This window comes from Aulonocara stuartgranti, assembly GCF_965226115.1.
Source record: "Aulonocara stuartgranti genome assembly, chromosome: 12".
NCBI classification, from domain to species: Eukaryota; Metazoa; Chordata; class Actinopteri; order Cichliformes; family Cichlidae; genus Aulonocara; species Aulonocara stuartgranti.
Genome location: NC_138948.1, coordinates 1,711,425 through 1,732,023, shown reverse-complemented (window position 1 = coordinate 1,732,023; position 20,599 = coordinate 1,711,425). Strand labels below are relative to the sequence as shown.

General features: G+C 42.4%; 2 protein-coding genes across 3 annotated transcripts in view; one reads left to right on the top strand and one right to left on the bottom strand.

Annotated features, from left to right (window-relative positions):
• Nucleotides 1-7,485: 7,485 nt before the first annotated feature.
• LOC309719157 (phospholipase A and acyltransferase 3-like) lies at nucleotides 7,486-11,502 on the bottom strand. Of its 2 annotated transcripts, none has more exons than XM_082555076.1 (6): nucleotides 11,465-11,502; nucleotides 10,492-10,562; nucleotides 10,081-10,097; nucleotides 9,858-9,966; nucleotides 9,432-9,685; nucleotides 7,486-8,865 (listed from the first exon to the last, which is right to left on the bottom strand). In XM_082555076.1, the coding sequence occupies exons 2-6, from the start codon at nucleotides 10,511-10,513 to the stop codon at nucleotides 8,782-8,784; spliced, it is 486 nt and encodes a 161-aa protein (XP_082411202.1). In that variant the 5' UTR covers nucleotides 10,514-10,562; nucleotides 11,465-11,502; the 3' UTR covers nucleotides 7,486-8,781. The 2 variants fall into 2 exon arrangements, with proteins under 2 accessions (XP_082411202.1, XP_082411203.1); XM_082555077.1 differs by lacking the exon at nucleotides 11,465-11,502 and adding an exon at nucleotides 10,663-10,686.
• Nucleotides 11,503-19,716: 8,214 nt separating this feature from the next.
• LOC309719123 (protein mono-ADP-ribosyltransferase PARP14-like) overlaps nucleotides 19,717-20,599 on the top strand; it is a 29,281-nt gene continuing 28,398 nt past the window's right edge. The window contains exon 1 of the mRNA XM_082554992.1: nucleotides 19,717-20,043. Within this exon, the coding sequence (XP_082411118.1) occupies nucleotides 19,860-20,043 (184 nt within the window). The 5' untranslated portion in view covers nucleotides 19,717-19,859. The remainder of the gene's footprint in view (nucleotides 20,044-20,599) is intronic.

Sequence of the window (20,599 nt, the reverse complement as noted above, 5' to 3'; positions counted from 1 at the left end):
GACCAATATAGCCACCTTTCTTTGCATGGACACTCAAAAGCCTGCCATCCATGGATTCTGTCAGTGTTTTGATCTGTTCACCATCAACATTGTGTGCAGCAGCAACCACAGCCTCCCAGACACTGTTCAGAGAGGTGTACTGTTTTCTCTCCTTGTAAATCTCACATTTGATGATGGACCACAGGTTCTCAATGGGGTTCAGATCAGGTGAACAAGGAGGCCATGTCATTAGTTTTTCTTCTTTTATACCCTTTCTTGCCAGCCACGCTGTGGAGTACTTGGACGCGTGTGATGGAGCATTGTCCTGCATGAAAATCATGTTTTTCTTGAAGGATGCAGACTTCTTCCTGTACCACTGCTTGAAGAAGGTGTCTTCCAGAAACTGGCAGTAGGACTGGGAGTTGAGCTTGACTCCATCCTCAACCCGAAAAGGCCCCACAAGCTCATCTTTGATGATACCAGCCCAAACCAGTACTCCACCTCCACCTTGCTGGCGTCTGAGTCGGACTGGAGCTCTCTGCCCTTTACCAATCCAGCCACGGGCCCATCCATCTGGCCCATCAAGACTCACTCTCATTTCATCAGTCCATAAAACCTTAGAAAAACCAGTCTTGAGATATTTCTTGGCCCAGTCTTGACGTTTCAGCTTGTGTGTCTTGTTCAGTGGTGGTCGTCTTTCAGCCTTTCTTACCTTGGCCATGTCTCTGAGTATTGCACACCTTGTGCTTTTGGGCACTCCAGTGATGTTGCAGCTCTGAAATATGGCCAAACTGGTGGCAAGTGGCATCTTGGCAGCTGCACGCTTGACTTTTCTCAGTTCATGGGCAGTTATTTTGCGCCTTGGTTTTTCCACACGCTTCTTGCGACCCTGTTGACTATTTTGAATGAAACGCTTGATTGTTCGATGATCACGCTTCAGAAGCTTTGCAATTTTGAGACTGCTGCATCCCTCTGCAAGATATCTCACTATTTTTGACTTTTCTGAGCCTGTCAAGTCCTTCTTTTGACCCATTTTGCCAAAGGAAAGGACGTTGCCTAATAATTATGCACACCTGATATAGGGTGTTGATGTCATTAGACCACACCCCTTCTCATTACAGAGATGCACATCACCTAATATGCTTAATTGGTAGTAGGCTTTCGAGCCTATACAGCTTGGAGTAAGACAACATGCATGAAGAGGATGATGTGGACAAAATACTCATTTGCCTAATAATTCTGCACTCCCTGTAGAAAGAAACTCAGGGGACTAAACATCTGTGTAACTCTAAGAAAAGCACTGATTAGTGAAATTAATCTGCATTAAAGGTTTCAGTTTGATCGGGAGCATAAACACTGGACTCTGGAAAAGTGATGCATCCTTCATGCCTAGTTATCAGGTTGTGACCTCGAGTTGCTCCGGTTCTGTAGTGTTTTTTTAAATAGTAGTTTGTTTGACCTTTTTTTAGCTTTATTTGATAGATGAAGTGAAGAAAGGACACAAGAGCAGGGGGAGAGACGGGGAAGACGTGCGGCCATGGGTTGGACTCGAACCCAGACCGGTCGCTCTCAGCCGTTCAGCAGCTGGTGGTCTGGGTTTGAGCTCTCTTACTCTCCGTAAACTTGAAACTAAAATCATCCATAAAACAAACTTTATTATTCTCACAGTTTCATTCACGGGTCACTGAAGGTTTGTACACAAATAAAAGCTTTTTCCTGCCTCAGAATGAACCCACTGTGTTATAAAATATTTATTTCATCTCCAAAAGAACAAAATGCAGTGCAGAGCGTGTGATGTCATCTGCCGTGGTCGCCCTCCCTCCAGTGCTGAACAACACCTCTATATTTTGCCTCCTGTCTGTGTGTGTTTGTCTACTTTTGTGAGTTTTGGTTTCCTCCTGGTTTATTTTTATTTTGGAGATGGTGGTTTCCCACATTTTCAATCAGTAATGCAGCAATAAAACTCTGGCTCCAACTCGCTGCCTGATTGTTGCCTCTGTTTCTCATGTTCTTCCCTCAGTGTAATAGAGTGGATTGTTGCCCCCCAGTGGTAAAATACAGAAGTGCCTGTTACAGGGCTAGTTCTTGGTTGACCAATATATAACAACGAAAAAGGGTAGTTTCTGCATGCTAAGAAAACAACAAGTTAGTGTGTGATGTCCTGCTGTTCATTAAAGGCACCTATCCACGTCCTTCTGTCCTGATCTTTTCAAAGAGCCTAATCCAGAATATCACAACTGGTGACGAGGATTCTAAAGATTTCCACAGCGTGACAGAGGCAGTAGAAGGGCTGTGTTCACATGTAAAGAAAAAAGACAAACCAAGACGTTTTCTTCACGGCTGCAGCGGAACAGCTTTTGGTGAGCTAACATGGCGATGCATGTGGGTCGTGTTGAAGAGTATAATGAATCGAAGGAAGATTTTGAGTCATATTTGGAGCGGCTGGAGCAATGGATGTTGGCAAATGATGTTTCCGATGAGAAGAAAGTGTGCACGTTTCTCTCTGTGATCGGAGCAGATACATACAGGCTGCTAAAGAATCTTGTGTCTCCGAGGGTACCGAGTACCATGGGATATGCAGCGCTGACTGGAGCGTTAAGTGCGCATTATAAGCCGACTCCAGTGGTGATAGCTGAGCGTTTTCGTTTTCAGAAACGTAACCAGAAAGAAGGGGAGGCAGTTTATGACTATGTTGTCGCCCTGAGGCAGTTGTCAGCCACATGTGATTTTGGACAATATTTGGATGAGGCCCTGAGGGATCGTTTTGTTAGTGGGCTGCGTTCTGATGCTGTGCAGCGCAAGCTACTATCGGAAAAGGATCTTACATTTCCACGTGCATGTGAGATTGCCGTATCCATGGAACTCGCTTCGAAAAATACGATGGAGTTCTCAGGACGCCAGGACCCTCACCACGTAAATGCCTTGACAAATGCTCCAAATTTTTTCAACAAAGGATGGAAAGGACAGAACAGGCAAGAGGGCAATAACAAGCCAAAGAACTGGAAGGGACCTAAAAAAAACACAGGAATGAAGCAACCATGTTATCGTTGTGGTGGAAAGCATTCAGCACGCGAGTGCAAATTTAAGAGCGAAAAGTGTCATGTTTGTGCAAAAATAGGACACATTGCACGTGCTTGCAGGAATAAAAAATTCAGTCAGCAAACTCAGTATTTGGAAACTGAGGATGAATGCTCAAGTAGGAATGATGAAGCTGAACTTTTTGGAGTTTATTCAATGTACTCCATCACCTCCAGTGAGAAGGGATACACAGTGGATGTTGCGCTTGGGAGCAAGAACACCACCATGCTGCTGGATACAGGATCAGCAGTGTCGGTGGTATCAGACAAGTATTATCAGATGCATCTCACTCATTTCCCTATAAAACCAGCCAGTGGGCTAAAGCTCAAGTCCTACTCAGGCCAACACATTGCTGTGCGTGGATATATTATGTTACCAGTACAGTATGGGACTCAAAACATCACCCTACCACTGATCGTTGTTCAGGGAGACAGACCAGCTCTGATTGGACGAAACTGGTTAAAGAAACTACAGCTGAACTGGAAACAGATTTTCACAGTACACAAGGTACTGGTGCAGAAAGAAGCAAAGCCAGGAGTACTAGAAGTGATTCAGCGCCATCAGGCAGTGTTTTCGGATGACCAAGGCTGCATAAAGGGATTTAAAGCTAGAATCCACACTAAACCAAACACTGCACCAATTTTCTGTAAAGCTCGCCCAGTTCCTTATGCACTAAAAGAAGCTGTGGAAAAGGAGCTGGACAGATTGGAAAAGGTGAAGGTTATTTCAAAGGTTGAGAAAAGTGAGTGGGCATCCCCTATTGTTACTGTGCCAAAAGCAGACAAAACAATTAGGATATGTGGTGACTACAAAGTCAGTGTCAACCAGTGTGTTGAAGAGGAAAGATATCCACTTGCTAATACGGAAGATTTGTTTGCCACTTTAGCTGGAGGAACATCCTTCAGTAAACTTGACCTTTCTCATGCCTATCAGCAGCTACAGTTGGATGAAGAATCAGAGAAGTATCTGGTCATCAACACACACAAAGGTCTCTATAAGTACAATCGCCTCAGCTATGGTGTTTCCAGTGCTCCGGCTCTTTTCCAGTCTGTGATGGATCAAATCCTTCAGGGGATGGAGCATGTGACCTGCTTTTTGGATGACATCCTCATCACTGCTTCATCTGAAAGGGATCATTTGAAGAGGTTGGAGGAAGTACTCACACGTCTGGAGAAGCATGGTGTCAGAGTGAAGCTTTCCAAGTGCCACTTTCTTCAGAGCAGTGTGGAGTACCTGGGACATCGTATTGACAGGGATGGTCTGCATCCTTTAGAGGAAAAGGTAGCAGCCATAGCAAATGCACCAGAACCAACAAACGTCACTGAACTGAAGTCCTTTCTTGGTCTTCTAAATTACTACAGTCGATTTTTGGAAAATCCATCAACCATTCTTCAGCCTTTGCATAACCTGTTGAGGAAAGATGCTAAATGGATTTGGACCATGGAATGTGCAAAAGCATTCAGGGATGCAAAAAGCCTACTGCTGCAGAACAAAGTGTTGGTGCACTACAGCACAAATCTGCCATTGAAGTTAGCCTGCGATGCATCACCTTATGGATTGGGCGCAGTCATCTCTCATGTCATGGAAAATGGAGAGGAAAGGCCTGTGGCTTTCGCATCAAGAACATTAACTGAAGCTGAGCGAAAGTATGCCCAGATAGAAAAAGAGGCCCTTGCCATAATTTTTGGAGTAAAGAAATTCCATAAATATCTGTATGGAAGGAAATTCACCCTCCACAGATCATAAGCCACTGCTGGCTATACTAGGGCCAAAGTCAGCTGTCCCAACACTCGCTGCACTAAGAATGCAACGCTGGGCTCTTATTCTAATGGCATACAACTATGACATTGAATATAGAAGATCAGCTGAACATGCTAATGCAGATGCATTGTCACGTCTACTTCGGAATACGCCAGACAACATTGCAGAGGAGGGAAGTATCTTCTATTTCTCACATGTGGAAGAGCTACCAATAGTAGCTAAAGACATTGAGAGAGCAACCATGAAGGATCCAATCCTCAGCAAGGTCTGGAGCTACACCATGAATGGGTGGCCAAGTTATATGCAAGACGAATCACTTAAGCCTTACTTTACACGCAGACACGAGCTGTCAGCAGAACAAGGATGTGTTCTTTGGGGACAACGGGTCATCATTCCACCGGTTTACCAACAGAAAGTGCTGGAAGACCTGCATCATGAACATCCAGGTATCTGTCGTATGAAAGCACTCGCTCGCAGTTACCTGTGGTGGCCAGGCTGTGATGGTGATATACAAGAACTGGTTCAAAGCTGCTCAGTCTGTCAGGCTGGACAGAAGTCACCACCCGTTGCACCACTCCATCCGTGGAAGTGGCCTGAGAGAGTTTGGCAACGGATTCACATTGATTTTGCTGAAAAAGGCAAGCAGTACTTTTTAGTTGTCATTGACAGTCATTAAAAATGGTTGGAAGTGTTCCCTATGCCATCCATTACCTCACACAACACCATTGAGGTTTTGAGAGGGTTATTTGCTTCATATGGACTTCCAGAAGAACTTGTTTCAGACAATGGACCTCAACTTGTGTCAAAGGAATTCAATCAGTTTTTGGAGTTAAATGGAATCAGACACACAGCTGTTCCTGCCTATCATCCTGCATCAAACGGGGCAGCAGAGAGGTCAGTACAAATCCTGAAACGATCCCTGATGAAAAATGTGCTGGAAGCAGATGGTAAGCCCACATTGCCACTCAGTCATCGTTTGGCAAACTTCCTTATCATGTATCGCAGTACACCGCACACTGTGACGGGTCGTACACCAGCAGAGTTGTTCCTGAAACGTCAGATCCGGACTCGCTTCAGCCTGCTGAAACCTGAACTAAGCAGACACATTGAACAGAAACAGTCTGAGCAGAAGCGACACCATGATTACAAAACCCAACCTGTTCGTGTTTTTTCGGAGGGAGACGCTGTGCGTATCCGAAACTTCAGGGGGGGGAAACAAAATGGACTCAGGGAACGGTTCTGAAGAAAATGGGAAGTGTTACTTACCTGATACAAGAGGGACAGAGAACACGCACAATACATGTGGACCACCTGTTACCATGGAGACAAACTGTGGAAAAACCCCCAGTTATATTTTCACCGGTTTCGGAGGGACGGCCAGAAGTGATTATGGACGGTGTTTTTCCAGAGATACCACCAACTCCACCTGGGATTTTAACATCACACCCCTTACCTCCTGAACCACCTAAACAGACAACCGATGAACCACCAGTATCCACCCCAGAAACCACCCAAAGCCCATCTGTGGAACGCAGATACCCAGAGAGACGCAGAGTTCCCCCAAAGAGACTGAATCTTTGAAAATGTAGAGTTATGTTTTAGCTATTTACTGCCAGTTATTTTAGAAGTGAACAGTTTAATAATAAAAGTAATGGCTACATTTGTTCTTTGTTCGTAAGGGCCACAGAATATTTCTTTTGGTGGGGGCAGTGAAATACATTCTTTAAAGGGTTGCTTATTTCAATTACAAATCTAAAAGGGGAGGAATGTAATAGAGTGGATTGTTGCCCCCCAGTGGTAAAATACAGAAGTGCCTGTTACAGGGCTAGTTCTTGGTTGACCAATATATAACAACGAAAAAGGGTAGTTTCTGCACGCTAAGAAAACAACAAGTTAGTGTGTGATGTCCTGCTGTTCAATAAAGGCACCTATCCACGTCCTTCTGTCCTGATCTTTTCAAAGAGCCTAATCCAGAATATCACACTCAGTGTGACTTTGTTGTCTTTTCCTCAGTCTCAGAGATCATCTGCTAGCTGGCCATCGCTCTCTCGCTGGATTTCTTTGTTGGAAAATGGACTCATGGCTCAGTTCTGTGCAGAAATATTGATGCTCACAGACCTTCAGCTCTGGCTGTGTGTTTTCTCTCTTCTTTGTCTTCTATGCAAATAGAAAATCTGAAGAAAACAAATCTGTGTTAATCATTTGTCGGTTTCTCTGTATTTCAATAGTCACACAAAAAACAGTGAATTATTATCAGACAGTATTTATTCATAAATCACTGAAAGCTTTTATACACAGGTGTATCCTATTCTGACACATGTCAATATTACATTTTGATGACAAGTTCTTTTAAATTTAAGATAAAGCATTTGGGGAATGATGTACCTGATCATCAGTTATTGTGGTGCAGCTGCACTCAGCCTCATTTCTCTTTGATTTAAGTTCAAAAAATCTTTTACAGCCTTGATTTTTGACACTTAGTCTCACTGACCTCAAAACACTAACAAGTCACCTTTTAATCATACATCGATACAGCATTTTATTCTACACCAGGGGTGTCAAACTCAAATACAGAGTGGGCCAAAATTCAAAACTGGAACAAAGTCGCGGGCTAACGTTAATATTTACAGAAAAAAAAAATCTTACTCCAGATATAAGAATGAATCTTTTCTTATGGACTTGAAGGAAACGGTTTCCAGGGCCTAATCCGTGGATCGACTTCCTTCGAGGCGTGGACGTCTATCAGCAGAGAATGTCCCTTAGTCTGTAACACAGTCAAATATATTCTCAAGTAATATTCAAGCATGCCATTCAGCGTGTTAGTACGAGCTCGGGAGCAGCTTGGGAGAACAAGAAAACAGAGACTGCTTTAGATTGTCTTCCCAAAGTGACTCAACTTTATTCACAAGTATAACAGTTTATATAGAGGGTAAAATTCATGAGACAGCAGATTTATCAGTTTAAACCAGTACAGACCAAGATAAGGCAGCGTCTTCCTGCCCTTGGGTGAAGAAGCATCCTTTGTGTAGTTTATTAGTTCAGATACAATTGTGATTATCTCAGCGACATATTTTCAAGGCACAAAACAAAGAGTTCTTACATTAGTGAAATCTGAAACAAACCATTTGGCCTCAACAGGCGTCTCCTAAAAGATTAAGGAACTAATGTAGCTGAGGGAGTGATCTCTGTGGTATTTCAACCTTGTACCAGCCTGTGATTCTCACACATCAATTCTTGGGTCAAAGAGAAAAATAACTAAAACAAAGGGGCCTTATTGAATGACAGAGTTTTCCTGCATAATGTCACTATAAAACAATATCCAGTAAATGCTACCATGGTACTAAAATACCTAACAGGACTCAAACAAGTTTGCTGAAAAACTGAATATGGAACAAGCAAAGCTTAATACTAAACAATATATATATTAGCTGTATAATGCCAGCAGGCCAGCTCTGATAGTAATTTGGTTTGGCTTCGTGGGCCAAATGTAATTAGGCTGCGGGCCAAATTTGGCCCACGGGCCAGAGTTTGACACCTATGCTCTACACGCTTCAACTATTTAATTCGTCATCTTCTTCTTTTGGTAGACAAACAGAAGCAGACGGCCGTAGTGATCGATGTAGCGGTTCTGAATGACAGCAACATCAGGAAGAAGGAACACGAGAAGCTGGAGAAATACCAAGGGCTCAGAGAAGAGCTCGAGAGGATGTGGAGGGTGGAGGTGACGGCGGTCCCCGTGGTGATCGGAGCACTCGGTGCGGTGACTCCCAAGCTAGGCGAGTGGCTCCAGCAGATCCCGGGAACAACAGCGGAGATGAGAAGAGCGCAGTCCTAACAGGAACAGCTGACAGCTATGTGTGTGTGTTTGTGTAAAACAGCAGCTCCAGACTGTTCAAAATGATTTGTTTAAAATGAATGAACAGCAGGAATCAGGATCAGCAGGTGAATTCAAAATGAGCTAGGTCAATCGTTATGTGCCATAACGGCACATGCAACCAGAGCGATGGCGCCTGCACCACGAGCGAGTTTGAGTGCTGCATCTTCCACCTGCAGGAGGAAAAACGTCTTTTAGTTTTTCTGCAGGAACATTATGAGCAGATTATTGTCGTCAGTCACCACTGAAAGTTTCAACAACTCTGAGATATCAGTAAAAACACATGAACACGTACACGAGCATTGTCAGCTGTTGGTCATACTATGATTATGGGCATTTTTATTTCTTTAAATTATTATGGCATCAATAATTCTGGTCAGCAGTCAGAAACGTTTTAATTCAAAATCTCAGCTGAAATCTGAGCAGCAGCCCCTCACAGCTCTGCTGGTTATCAGCTTCTAACTGCAGTAAATCCATTTCTCTGTGTGCTTCACCCTCGTGTGTCTAAATATTATAACTAATTGCCGTCAGTGTCATGTATGATCTGGTTTTAGTTGACAGAATATCACACACCGCAACGATTGTTATTGGTTTTGTTACTTGTCCTAATAATGAAATAATAATGTAAAGCTGCTTCTTCCATGAGCAGCAGACTAACATCGGTGCCTTTTTATGTCATTTTTTTCACAGCAGCTCCATAAAGACTGTTTCCTGAAAGCAGCAACACGGTTTAACCCACCTGCGGTGATTCGGCCACACCGTACCGCAGCTTTGTGACAAAGTGCTCACAGTTAAATGAGACAACGTCGTATCGCAGTTCTTTGCCCACCAACGCTTTAGCATCCTCCACAATATCATTAGCTGGGCGTGGCTTGTATTGCCTGTCCATGCTGTTGTTGATTTTCCACTTGTCTTTTCCCACCACATTCCACATCTTCTCCTTCCGCACAATGCCGTTTGCAGCTTGGACATAAGCGCCGCTGGGAGCTCCAGCTTTCAGGGCGAAACAGAGGAAAATAAAAACGGCTCATAAAGAGTTTCTACACTGAATGCAAACCTATTCCTTTCTGGTAAGTGGATCATTGTAACAGTCAAGTCTACAAACATATTGTTTGTGGTCTGAAAACTACACTGAATGAATGTGGGCTGTTAGACTGAAACTTACAGTGATTTACAAAGTGAACAACAAAGCCAGCACCGACGTATACAGCCCAGTGCGCATAGATGTCACGGAAGATCTCAATCAAGTCCCCGAGCTCTGGCTCCCTGTCATCCTGGGATTGGAAAAAAAGAAAACAAATTAAATTCCTCAATTAAATAATTAAATTGTTTTTAAAACCAGTCTCAGTAACATGTCACAGCCTTCATGTCTGACTGGTCTGACTTACCTGATCCCCTCCGGCATCTGCAAAAACAAAAAAACAAAAACCATTTTAGTACAGTGTTATGTACGAACCAAGAATTATTGTGTGCTATGCAAGCCATCGCCAGTAGGGGGAACCACGCCCAGTTATGTGTGTGTGTTACTTCTGTGTTATCCCAATAAAGAAGAAGTCAACTTGTAAACAAACTGTTGTGTGTGCAGTCTGACTCGGCATAAGCTCTAATAGTGTATTGACACTACAGTGGAAATATAACATAAAGAGAGAAAAGCTTTGCTTTTTATTTTATTGGATTAATTGAACCATATTTTGGCCATAAGTAGTTTCCTCTGTCTTTTTCAGAAATGATGAAAGTAAATTGTGGCAAACGAGAAATGACAACATCCTTGGAAAACTAAGAAACAGTTACAGACTCACAAGACGACAATGATGATCCCATGATGTCTCCGAACTTAGAAACAAACGATGGACTGAACTGTTTGATGGACCTGGTGAAACAAAGAACATTTTGAGTTTAACTGGAACACTTTTACACACATTCGCACACAAAAACACAATTTCATAGCTCAGTACGTAGAGTGGTCACACCATGATCAGAAGGTTGGGGGTTTGAATCCACTGAAAGGCTACTCTGAGGTACCTCTGAGCAAGGCACCGTCCCTACTCACTGCTCCCCGGGTGCTACCTCGGTGGCTGCCCACTGCTTCACTGAGTGAATGGGTCTAATGCAGAGGACTAATTCCCCTACAGGGATTAATGACGTGTACATTACATTACACACACTTCATTAGCATCCCTGGCTAATGAAACGTCTGCTTCATCACACTGTGATTTAAGGACAAATAATTCAGTGTGGGCTTCATTTATTCACCAGCTGAAATCCTGAAGTCAAAACTGATGCATTCAAGAATGAAACAGGAAGTTAATCATTCTAAAGTTTAAAAGCAGGGAAAGAAAGTTTTCCCTCCCACAGAACAAAGTTTTCTCACTCAAGAACCACTGAGAGCAAAATAAGAAGAAGAGTAGCTGATGAAGCTGGAGTGACATGCAGAGATGGAGATGAGCTGACGGCAGATTTTATAGGAGAATGAAACATTGGTGGCTGTTCCTGAACTCCTCTAATGTCCACTATCAAAAAGCTTATTAAGACTTAATGTAAATCTTTCTAAAGCATTTATCATCACTGTGAAACTCCTGAAAACAAACACACTTTTACTGTGTTTTATAATAACTTTATGAGTTATCATGTTCCTGGTAATGTTTTATATTTAAGCAGCGAAATCTTATAACTTTGACTTGAAACTTGAAAGTTGCTGATCTGAAGTAAAACCAAATATAAAGCTGTGTTTGTGTGATGTGCAGAGAGACGTCTGAGTTTCTTTCCACTCACCTGCTGAAGTCAGTGCTGCAGAGAGAAGTGCTGTGAGTCCTCAGAGTGAAGCGCTATATATACATGTGGCCCAGCCCATCCTCACAGTCAGTGTAAAAGTGAAAATAAAAGTGTGCAGCAGAACAAAACTGAAAGACATACCTGTGCACTTAATGTGTTTCTCATGTTTTCCTGATGAGCAACTCATGCAGCACATCATGCACACAGTGAACCTTTATTTTTGTTATGCATCGTTGTTAACGTTGTTAAAACATACAAAAACATCTTTTATCAATCACTATTTTTTTTATTTCAGCTCACATTAATCCAACATTCCTTACTTTTAACTGCTGGACATTTGTGGGAGATTTTCATCTTTAAAGAAATCTTCCCATGTTTCAGTGATGGCATTTATATCAATGGTTATTTACTAGTTACTCACTGTGAGTCTATAGTTTATTGTGTTTGGTGATGCAAATGTTTGCACAAGTGGTTTACTGTGGCCGAAGAACAGATATTGTTATAATGGTGACTGTGAACCATGAGATTCACTCTGTGGTGCTTCAGTTGTCATGTTGCTGAGGTTGTTCATGCCCTTTGTGACAGTGTATCAACATCTGCCATGCTGCTTATCATTGGAAGTGGTTGATAAGTTTGTGTTGTTCATAAATCCTGCAGTCAGAGCTGTAAACAAGCTTGTGTGCCTCTTTATTCTAATGCACAGTTGCAGGATTTAGGATGGCACCCCTCCCAGACACCCACCAGGTGGGCGGGGCCAGCATCTATATTTGCTTTTGGTTTTGAAAAGGAAAAATGAAACTGGATACACAATCTGCTCTGCACGGTTTATTTCTGGAAGGTGTCAGAGTCGCTGTAAAAGCAGGTGATCATACAGCAGTTCACAGCACCCAAGTGGGGAAAAACCACAGTAAGAATAGTTTCACTTCCAGTTTTCCATGAGTGACGAGAACCCACTGAAAGGAAAAGAAGGAAGGATGAAGTGCAGTGCCAGAAGTGACTCAATATCCTTATGAGAGTTAATCAACAACCCTGAGTCTGACCCCGACCACTTTCTCTCTTTCTTAGATGCCTGGCCAGTAATTTATGCAGCTTATCACCAAATTCAAGGTTTGCTTAACAGGTCCTGGAAATTTTATCTGAGAGCAATTTATTGAGTTTGTACTTTAGAGTCAATATTTTACTGTGTAGCTGTACTGATGCTTGTTTGGCAGAGTCCAACTTTGGTATTTGAACCTCCAACTGTATATGTTTCGCATTATTACGTTTTTTTCTCAGACGACTGAAAAGACAGCTTCTCACATACACTTTAAACGTCTACCACAATAAAAGAGATGATAAATCGTCTTGGTCATATCTCAAAAAAACAACTTGATCTGTTCTTCTAAGTATTTGCAGAATGTTTTCCTGGTGAGAAATTGAGGATCTAATTGCCAGTGTTTATAATTACCTCCTGATTCCAGTAGATGATCTAATATGAAGATATTATTATATTTGCTACTTTTGGACGCTGTGTAACAGTTTACTATCTCATATATATACGGGAGTATGTGTTATGAACCACAATTTTGAAAACACTCTGGCAATCCTCATATGTTTGTACACACTAAAGCTGGTGCACCAAAATGTCCTACTAGGAGGTTCTTTAAATACAAGGGGGGAGCAAGAATCAGAAACCTAGCACAAACAGACTAAACAGGTCCAAACAGATTCAGCTTCTTGCCAGAGGAGGAATGCAGGAATAAGCAAACAATGCTAAAAATAAATCAAAATAATTAAAAAAAAAAAACCTGTACAATAAAATGTTCATTTTACACCAAAATCCATACAATCCTGTGGTGGAGTTTTGGGTGACAAGTGTATCTATATAACTATATATCTATCTGCACTGAACACATATACTTTACTGTATATGCTGTAACTCTTAAGCACAGGACGTTTTGCCCTCACTACTGTTTATTAAGGTTTTACAGTAACAGGGTTGTTAATGCCAGGAAGAGTTTTCCTGAATAACTTACTCTCCAGCTCCGGTAACACGTGACAATAAAATCACCTTAAGTAACCATGTATACACAGACAAGCATGTAACCTATGTAGTTAGGTCAAGTATTATTCACATGTATAGTATAAGATTAGACCACTGGCTGAATGCTTGTTGTAAGACTTAATAATTTGGTAATGTGCGATGTTTGACCGTGTCGTGACCTATTGTGATAAGGCAAAGCAAAGGGTAGCCACAGTCCTGACTGGCCCCGGGCCAGGACCTTTATCTAACCCTGCACCTGCTGTCTTTTTGTTTTGTTTGGGTTTTTTGTCCCGTTTGGATCTATAGCCATCAGAATTGTTGTCTGAAGGCCAAGAAAGATGCCAAGTGGATTTATTTTACCAAGTGGATCATCATGGCCCTGCCATATTGGTCCATTTGATTGACCTTTATTATAATTATGTATTTATTTTATTTTCGTTTTTTAAAGACAGGACAGACATGACTGTGGGACAGGACAGGGAGAAAGAATGAAAGAAAGAGAGAAAGAAAAATAGAGGAGGGGAGAAGAGACGGTGAGAAAGGGGGGAGGAAAAAAAAGAAAAACAAATAAGAAAGAGCAACATAATAAAAACAGCACCATCACAATAAACTAGCTCACAGTAGGTAACAGTAGATACTGAATATTACATTTTATTGTGCAGCACGCAAGATCAACAGCGCACAGTGTGCTTTGAGGCAGCAGCCAAGAAAGGTGTAGCTTGTGTCTGTGCACACCTGTGTGGATCAGCACGCTTGTATTCAAGGTTTCTCCATGTAATGATCTGCTAGGGAGTGTGGGGGGCTATAGCCCCGTCCCCCAGGGCATGAAGCAGGTATGGAGGAGATCCAGGCCACAGAATATGAGGACCAAAGGAGGACCACCAGGGGGGGCAACCGTGCCACCCTCCTGGGGAGAGCTGAGGAGAGCCCCAAGTGAGAGGTCACCCAGCAGCTACGGAGCAGAGGCCAGAGGGGGGTTACAGTGGCGTGCCCGCGGGCTCTGCCGGCAGCCAGCTGTGCCAGAAAGGACCGGGCCTAGAGGCCGCAGGGCACCCCACCCCCCAGAAGGGGCCCAGCTGGGCCACAGGATCCAGGCCCCGCCAATCGACCACCAGGAGTGAGCCGATACATACATGAGCGCCCAGACACCAAGAACCACCAACACACCAACGTCTGAGGGCATCAGCCACCAGCAGGGAGTGTGGTGAGGGGAGATAGACCTCCATACCTCGGAGAGCCTGAGATGTTCCCAGGGAGGCGGAGTCTAAGACCCAAGCTGACATATAGACACGGAAAAACAGGCGCACGCAGACACAGACGTGCACCTGCTGTCTTTGGCTGGAGGACAAGAGGAAAGTTACCCAGCAGCACGGGGCAGGGTTACTGGTCCCTATAAATTCAGGGACCAGAGGACACCCCTCCTTCTTTCTGTCCCTCTCTGTGTGGCTCTCTTCTCTGTGCTTAAGGCTGTACACCCCAGGGCTTTGCTTTTATGTGTTGCTGTTCTGTGTATGTACTTCTTGCTGTTCATTTGATTTGCTAGGGAGGTCTGGGCTTCTCTGCTTAGGCTGCTGCTGTGACGTGGCGATGGATAGATGGATGAAATACTTTGTGAAAATATATAATAAAGTCACAATCAGCTGCTTCTCCAGGCAGTTTGTCATCTCAAGGATCAACTCTGTGATCATAGTCAGCTTCCAAATATTCTGCCTCTAAATGGAAGCTGGTTCATGTTCTGGTTTCTATGGACTTTAGACAGATAAATGACATCTAAACCCCCCCAGACAGCAGATGGGAGGATGTCCACCCATCAATTCATGCCCTGAAACTCAAGACCAATTGGGTTATGCAGCAGGAGAACGATCCAAAACAAAATTCCCCAACTCTGATTGGCTAAAAAAATAAATAAAAAATAAATAAATATATAAACAAAACAAAAAAAAACCATGAAGCTTTTGGAGTGGCCGAGTTGAGATCCAGACTTAAATCAGACTGAGATGCTGCCCGAGTTAGAAACCCCAGCAGTGTGGCTGAATTACAGCAGTTCTGCAAAGATGAGTGCTGATCCATCGTAGTGTTCAGATTTTTTTATTCCCAGACCTGGATCATCAAGAAAAGCCCTGATAACACCATAAATGTTACATTAGGGTCAAACTACATGTTAAAACCACTTTGAATTAAACTATACCAACACATGAGCGTATGTAATTAAGAAGTACATCACATTTTATTGTACAGTGTTATTATTCAGTATTTGCTCACATTTATCTTAAATGTTCTCACCAGAAACTAATGTTGCATCATTTTTGCCTCCAGTGAACAAAAGCACAGTCCTGACAGTAACCAAGGAGAGCTGAATGCAAACAGGGACAAAGGGTGTGTCAGGGGAGAGGAAGACACCTGACGACAGAGACTAACGTCATCAAATCAAGACATTTATCAGCAGTTATGACAGGCTCAGTGTGCATCAGCAGTTTATGAGTATAATGAAATAAAAATACAGCAACGATTATGAGATAAGCTTGAGATGCAGAGTCTTTATCATTTAATGTTTTCCACTCACAGAAATAGACTAAAGGAAATTTAATGGCTTTTGAATTAAAATTTAAGCTTTTTTAGTTTTTCTCTTCGACACTTATGTTGTTCTAACTTTTGAATTTCTCACGTGTTGGATCAATAAAGTATCAATCTAATCTATCTTATCTATTTATATCTATCTAAGCTTTAATGGAGAGGAAAACTGCATAGCAGGCATCACTCCAAGTATTTTGCTTTCACAGTATAAATCTGGTCACCTTCAGATGTGCCAGATAAAAAATGTTCTGCTTGATATTTGAGGAGTTTCCAGACGTGTTTGTCTACGAGTGTCTTCATCATAACAAATGTAAGTATTGAGTGTATGTTTACCTCCTTATTATCTCTAAAGAATGAGTTGTTCAGCCTTTGTTGCTTTGGTCTTGGCTAGCAGGTAGAACAGGGCCATGCATCAAATTGTGTTCTGGTACCTCTTGTTTTTTCAATCCTTCTACCAAAGCTCAGAAGGTTAGTGCCGACACAAACACACAGTGTCACCTTCTGGTGTAGCGTGGAATTACATCAGTTTCACCACAGTAAATCAAATCTTGCTGTTTTGTTGAACCTAAATTTGTCTGTTATATGTTGCACCAACAGCTGTATTATGTCAACCACAGGGTAACATCAGTGTGTTGAGTATTTGTGGGACTGTGGTATGAAAACACTCATTTTAGATCAACTCATTGCTTCGCCTGATCGAGATCTAAACCTGTTCAGATGATCAACATGAATCAAATGATGAAATCAAATGAACGTGTAAAACTTCAGCACTGGATTATTGGCCCTTCTTGCCCTCACGTCCTGACAGCCCCCACCACAGCTCTGAGGGAGAGACTTTGTCAGGCGGCTGAGAGGCACAAAGTACGAAGAAAATGACAGTAAGTCTGGATGAATGTACTCTGCATCTCTGAAATATTATTATGCTGAAGGTATGACTCTTCTATGAAATCCTGCACACGGTGCACTTGAACATATAAAAGTGATGATCACCTCTTTCATTGGATTTTGAGTGTTTTACTCAACCTTGTTACATCATTTATAGGAAGTGATGTAATGAGTTAATGGGGCTGAACAACCCCCTGAAAGACCCACTGAACTGAATTTGGTGATCAAAGTTTGTTATGCTACTAAAACTGGTGAATTATGATGGGAACACTACAGTGGGATGAGGTTGCCCAGAATCGGACGGTTAAAGAAACTGTAATGCCAGACATCATAACAGGGTTGGAAATGTGTGTTTTAGTCTCAGGACAATAAGACGTTATAAATCACCTCCATCTTAGCCACGAGCTAAGGTAACAAATGGAACTTCATATTTTATAAATAACCCTGCATTCTCTTGACTTGATGATCAGTGCAGTCCTTTAAGTGATGCCTGTGGAGCATATGTGACCAACAAATGTGACATAACTAACAGAAATATTGGTAACTAGTAAATGGTCTGTATTTATATAGTGCCTTACTAGTCCCTAAGGACCCCAAAGTGCTTTACACATGCAGCCATGCACACATTCACACACAGGTGATGGCAGCTACATTGCAGCCACAGCCACCCTGGGCGCATTGACGGAGGCGAATATTCATTAATTCATATTAATCCCTACTGTCAGTTTACTGTATCAAAGCTGAAGTAAAGAAATTAAATTGCAACAAATTATTAAGAAATGAAACTCTGTCCTGCTTTGTCACACTTGTTCTGCAGATGTGTTAGCGACAGACCCAGCACCTGCTGCCCTCCCCTGGTCTCAGGTGGAGGAGGATCTGTAAGGAAACCTATGCAGCACAACTTTATTCTGTCGTCTCCAGAGAGCCCTTGTGTTTGTTGTAGATGATGTCACATGACTGATGGAGCTCTCTCCGAGTATTAGACTTATAGATGATTCTTTTACTTGAAGTCATTAAATCCTCTGAGGGCAGAGTAAACGACAACCTAACAAACATCCCTCACTGAACTTTAAATCACGTTCGAAATTTGAGATGTTTACATTTATAACAGTCAGATTGTTCACTCTGATTTATGGACACTTCCTTCAGTCAATAATATTCATACGAAATTGGCTGCAGTTCATCTAGGGGGCGCTAATGAGACAGTCCTCGATGAATAGCAGTTAATGGGGCCAAACCATTATTTGTGTGTATGTGCAGCAGCAGGTGTGGTAACTGGAGGTGATGCTATGAGACTGCTCCACTGTGGAAATGCAGCACTTACAAACATGTCACTAAATCCACAGCTCCATCCTCCACTTGTGGTCGGCAGCTCCACACAGCTCCACCTTTCTGGAAAACATCACGACTCCCCCAATAAAACAGGAAATATGAAAATTCCTCTTTCCCCTCAGTTATGATTCAAATATCTCATTGCCCTCTTAATGCACAGCACAAGAATCATGCAGCTAAGAGCAGCTAAGAATCATGGGTAGTGTAGTCACAGAGAGACGTGTCAATCATTTCAACTGAACATAAACCTGATCACAGATCAGATCATCAAACTGAACTCTTTGTACAGCTGTGGGAAGCAGATGTCTGTCAGGTCCTGTTTGCTGAATATGCCTCAAAGGACCAGGTACCTGCAGGTGTCCTACACCTGCACCAAGGCAGCAGTCATTTTAAACAGCAGCACAAATATTTGAATCTGTTTTGGTTGAAGTGGTTCTTCCTCCTCCTGATGCTCATCACGGTTCCTCTGCAGGTGAAAACAAAGCGGCCTATGAAGCCTGAATCGTCTCATGTGGTCAGAAAAATATTTTTGCGTCTTAGATTCAGGAACTGACCTGTAAAAGTTCTTGTGTGGATTTCTGAAACATTCAACAGTTTGAGCTCATTTACAGCAAAAAGACTTGAAATCAATAAAATAACTTTTCCTGCATCGTCGTTAATGTTGTGAAATGAATTTTGTTTATTGTAAATGTCACATGATCTCCTATGACAGACTTCTAATGCATGTTTATTATAGGTCATTAGTTAACTTCCTGTTTTTGGATCATTTTGCAGAAAGTAAAGTCAGAAGTAAAATTCAAACATGTAATCTCTCTGTCAGGTGACGGAAAATATATCAGCTGATTGCTAAACGAAAGGTCATGAGACAGAGGGTCATCTTTCTAAATGTTCAGCTTTCGCTTTCTGCAATTTCAAAACAAAACCCACCGCAATGTGCAGCTGTGTCCACCAGGGGGCGGTATTCGGCTCTAACAGGTTTATAGAGAAAAACAAAATGTACTTGAAACAATACACGTAAACTTCCCTTTACAACACATTTAAAATAATGAAACATAATTAAATCTAAAATGTTAGTTTACATTGAAACTGCTGATGCTCACTTTTAATTATGTCACCTCAAAAAAATCATTTTTTAATTATTACTGTAGATTTTGTTTGTCTTTTAATGCATGTTACACATTAACAGCGCTGATTATCAGGTTTATAATATTTACTCTGCATTTACAGCCTCGCTTCAATAAATGCGGCGTTTTCTGTGGTTTCTAGTATTTTATCTATAAATGTATTCGTGCATTTCTTTACTGGGTTTTCTCTCTGCGTGTTTATGATTTCAAACATTACAAAAGGCCTTAAACAATATTTGAGTTTCATCCCAAAAGAGTAAAATGATTCTGAACGTAAGGAACGACTGGTTAAAGAAACGTGTTTGTACAGTTAAGTTTCGTGTGTCAGAATAAACAGTGAGTCAGGCTCCGGAGTTCTTGCTCTTTGTGAAGAAACGAAAGTGAAAGTAAAGTTTAGTTTGAGGTGTGTTCGGCTGTCAGTGTGTGTGTGTCCGTGTGTGTGTGAGCGGACGGCAGCATGGAAGGATCCGAGTGTCCGCCTGTGACCGTGGAGGGGGACTGGACTCCGGCTCAGGCCAAAGCCCTGAAGAACAAACTGCACATTTACTTCCAGAGCAAGAAGAAGTCGAGCGGAGGAGACTGCCGGGTGGAGGCGGAGGAAGGAGCCCCGAGGGCGGCCGTTTACTTCAGCTCACCGGAGGGTGAGTGCGCTTCATCGTGGTTCAGATAGTAAAATAAATCATTTAATAATTAAAAACACCGACAGACGGAGACCTGCGAGTGTAATGATGGAACAAACAGGTCTGAGAGTCTCACTGTGACCGGACAGACTGCAGAGAAAGTTTGGCCACAAAGCTTTGAAGGATCTCAAAACTTCATGTTTTTAACCTTTCAGCTCAGAGAGGAAAGTTTCAGAGAGCAGCTGACTTACATCAGCTTTAAAATATGAAATTCTTCATACTGTCACATCTGTCCGGTTATTGAAGCTGGTTAATAAACACCCAGAGCCTCTGCGATGATTTCCCGGCATGCACTTCCCCCTCCAGTGCCACTCCTTCCTGTTGTTGTTGAGGCACAGCTCCTCTGGTTAATAAAGCACACCAGGAGCTCTGATGCCTTCAGTGCGGAGCTCCTGGAGGGTTTTATTTCCATGCTTCATGCGTGGAGCCTTCATCACTTTTAGAAACGTGTATTTAAAGCCATGAAAATGATTCCACACCAGGACTCTGTGTGGCTTTGATACTCAGCAGCTGTCAC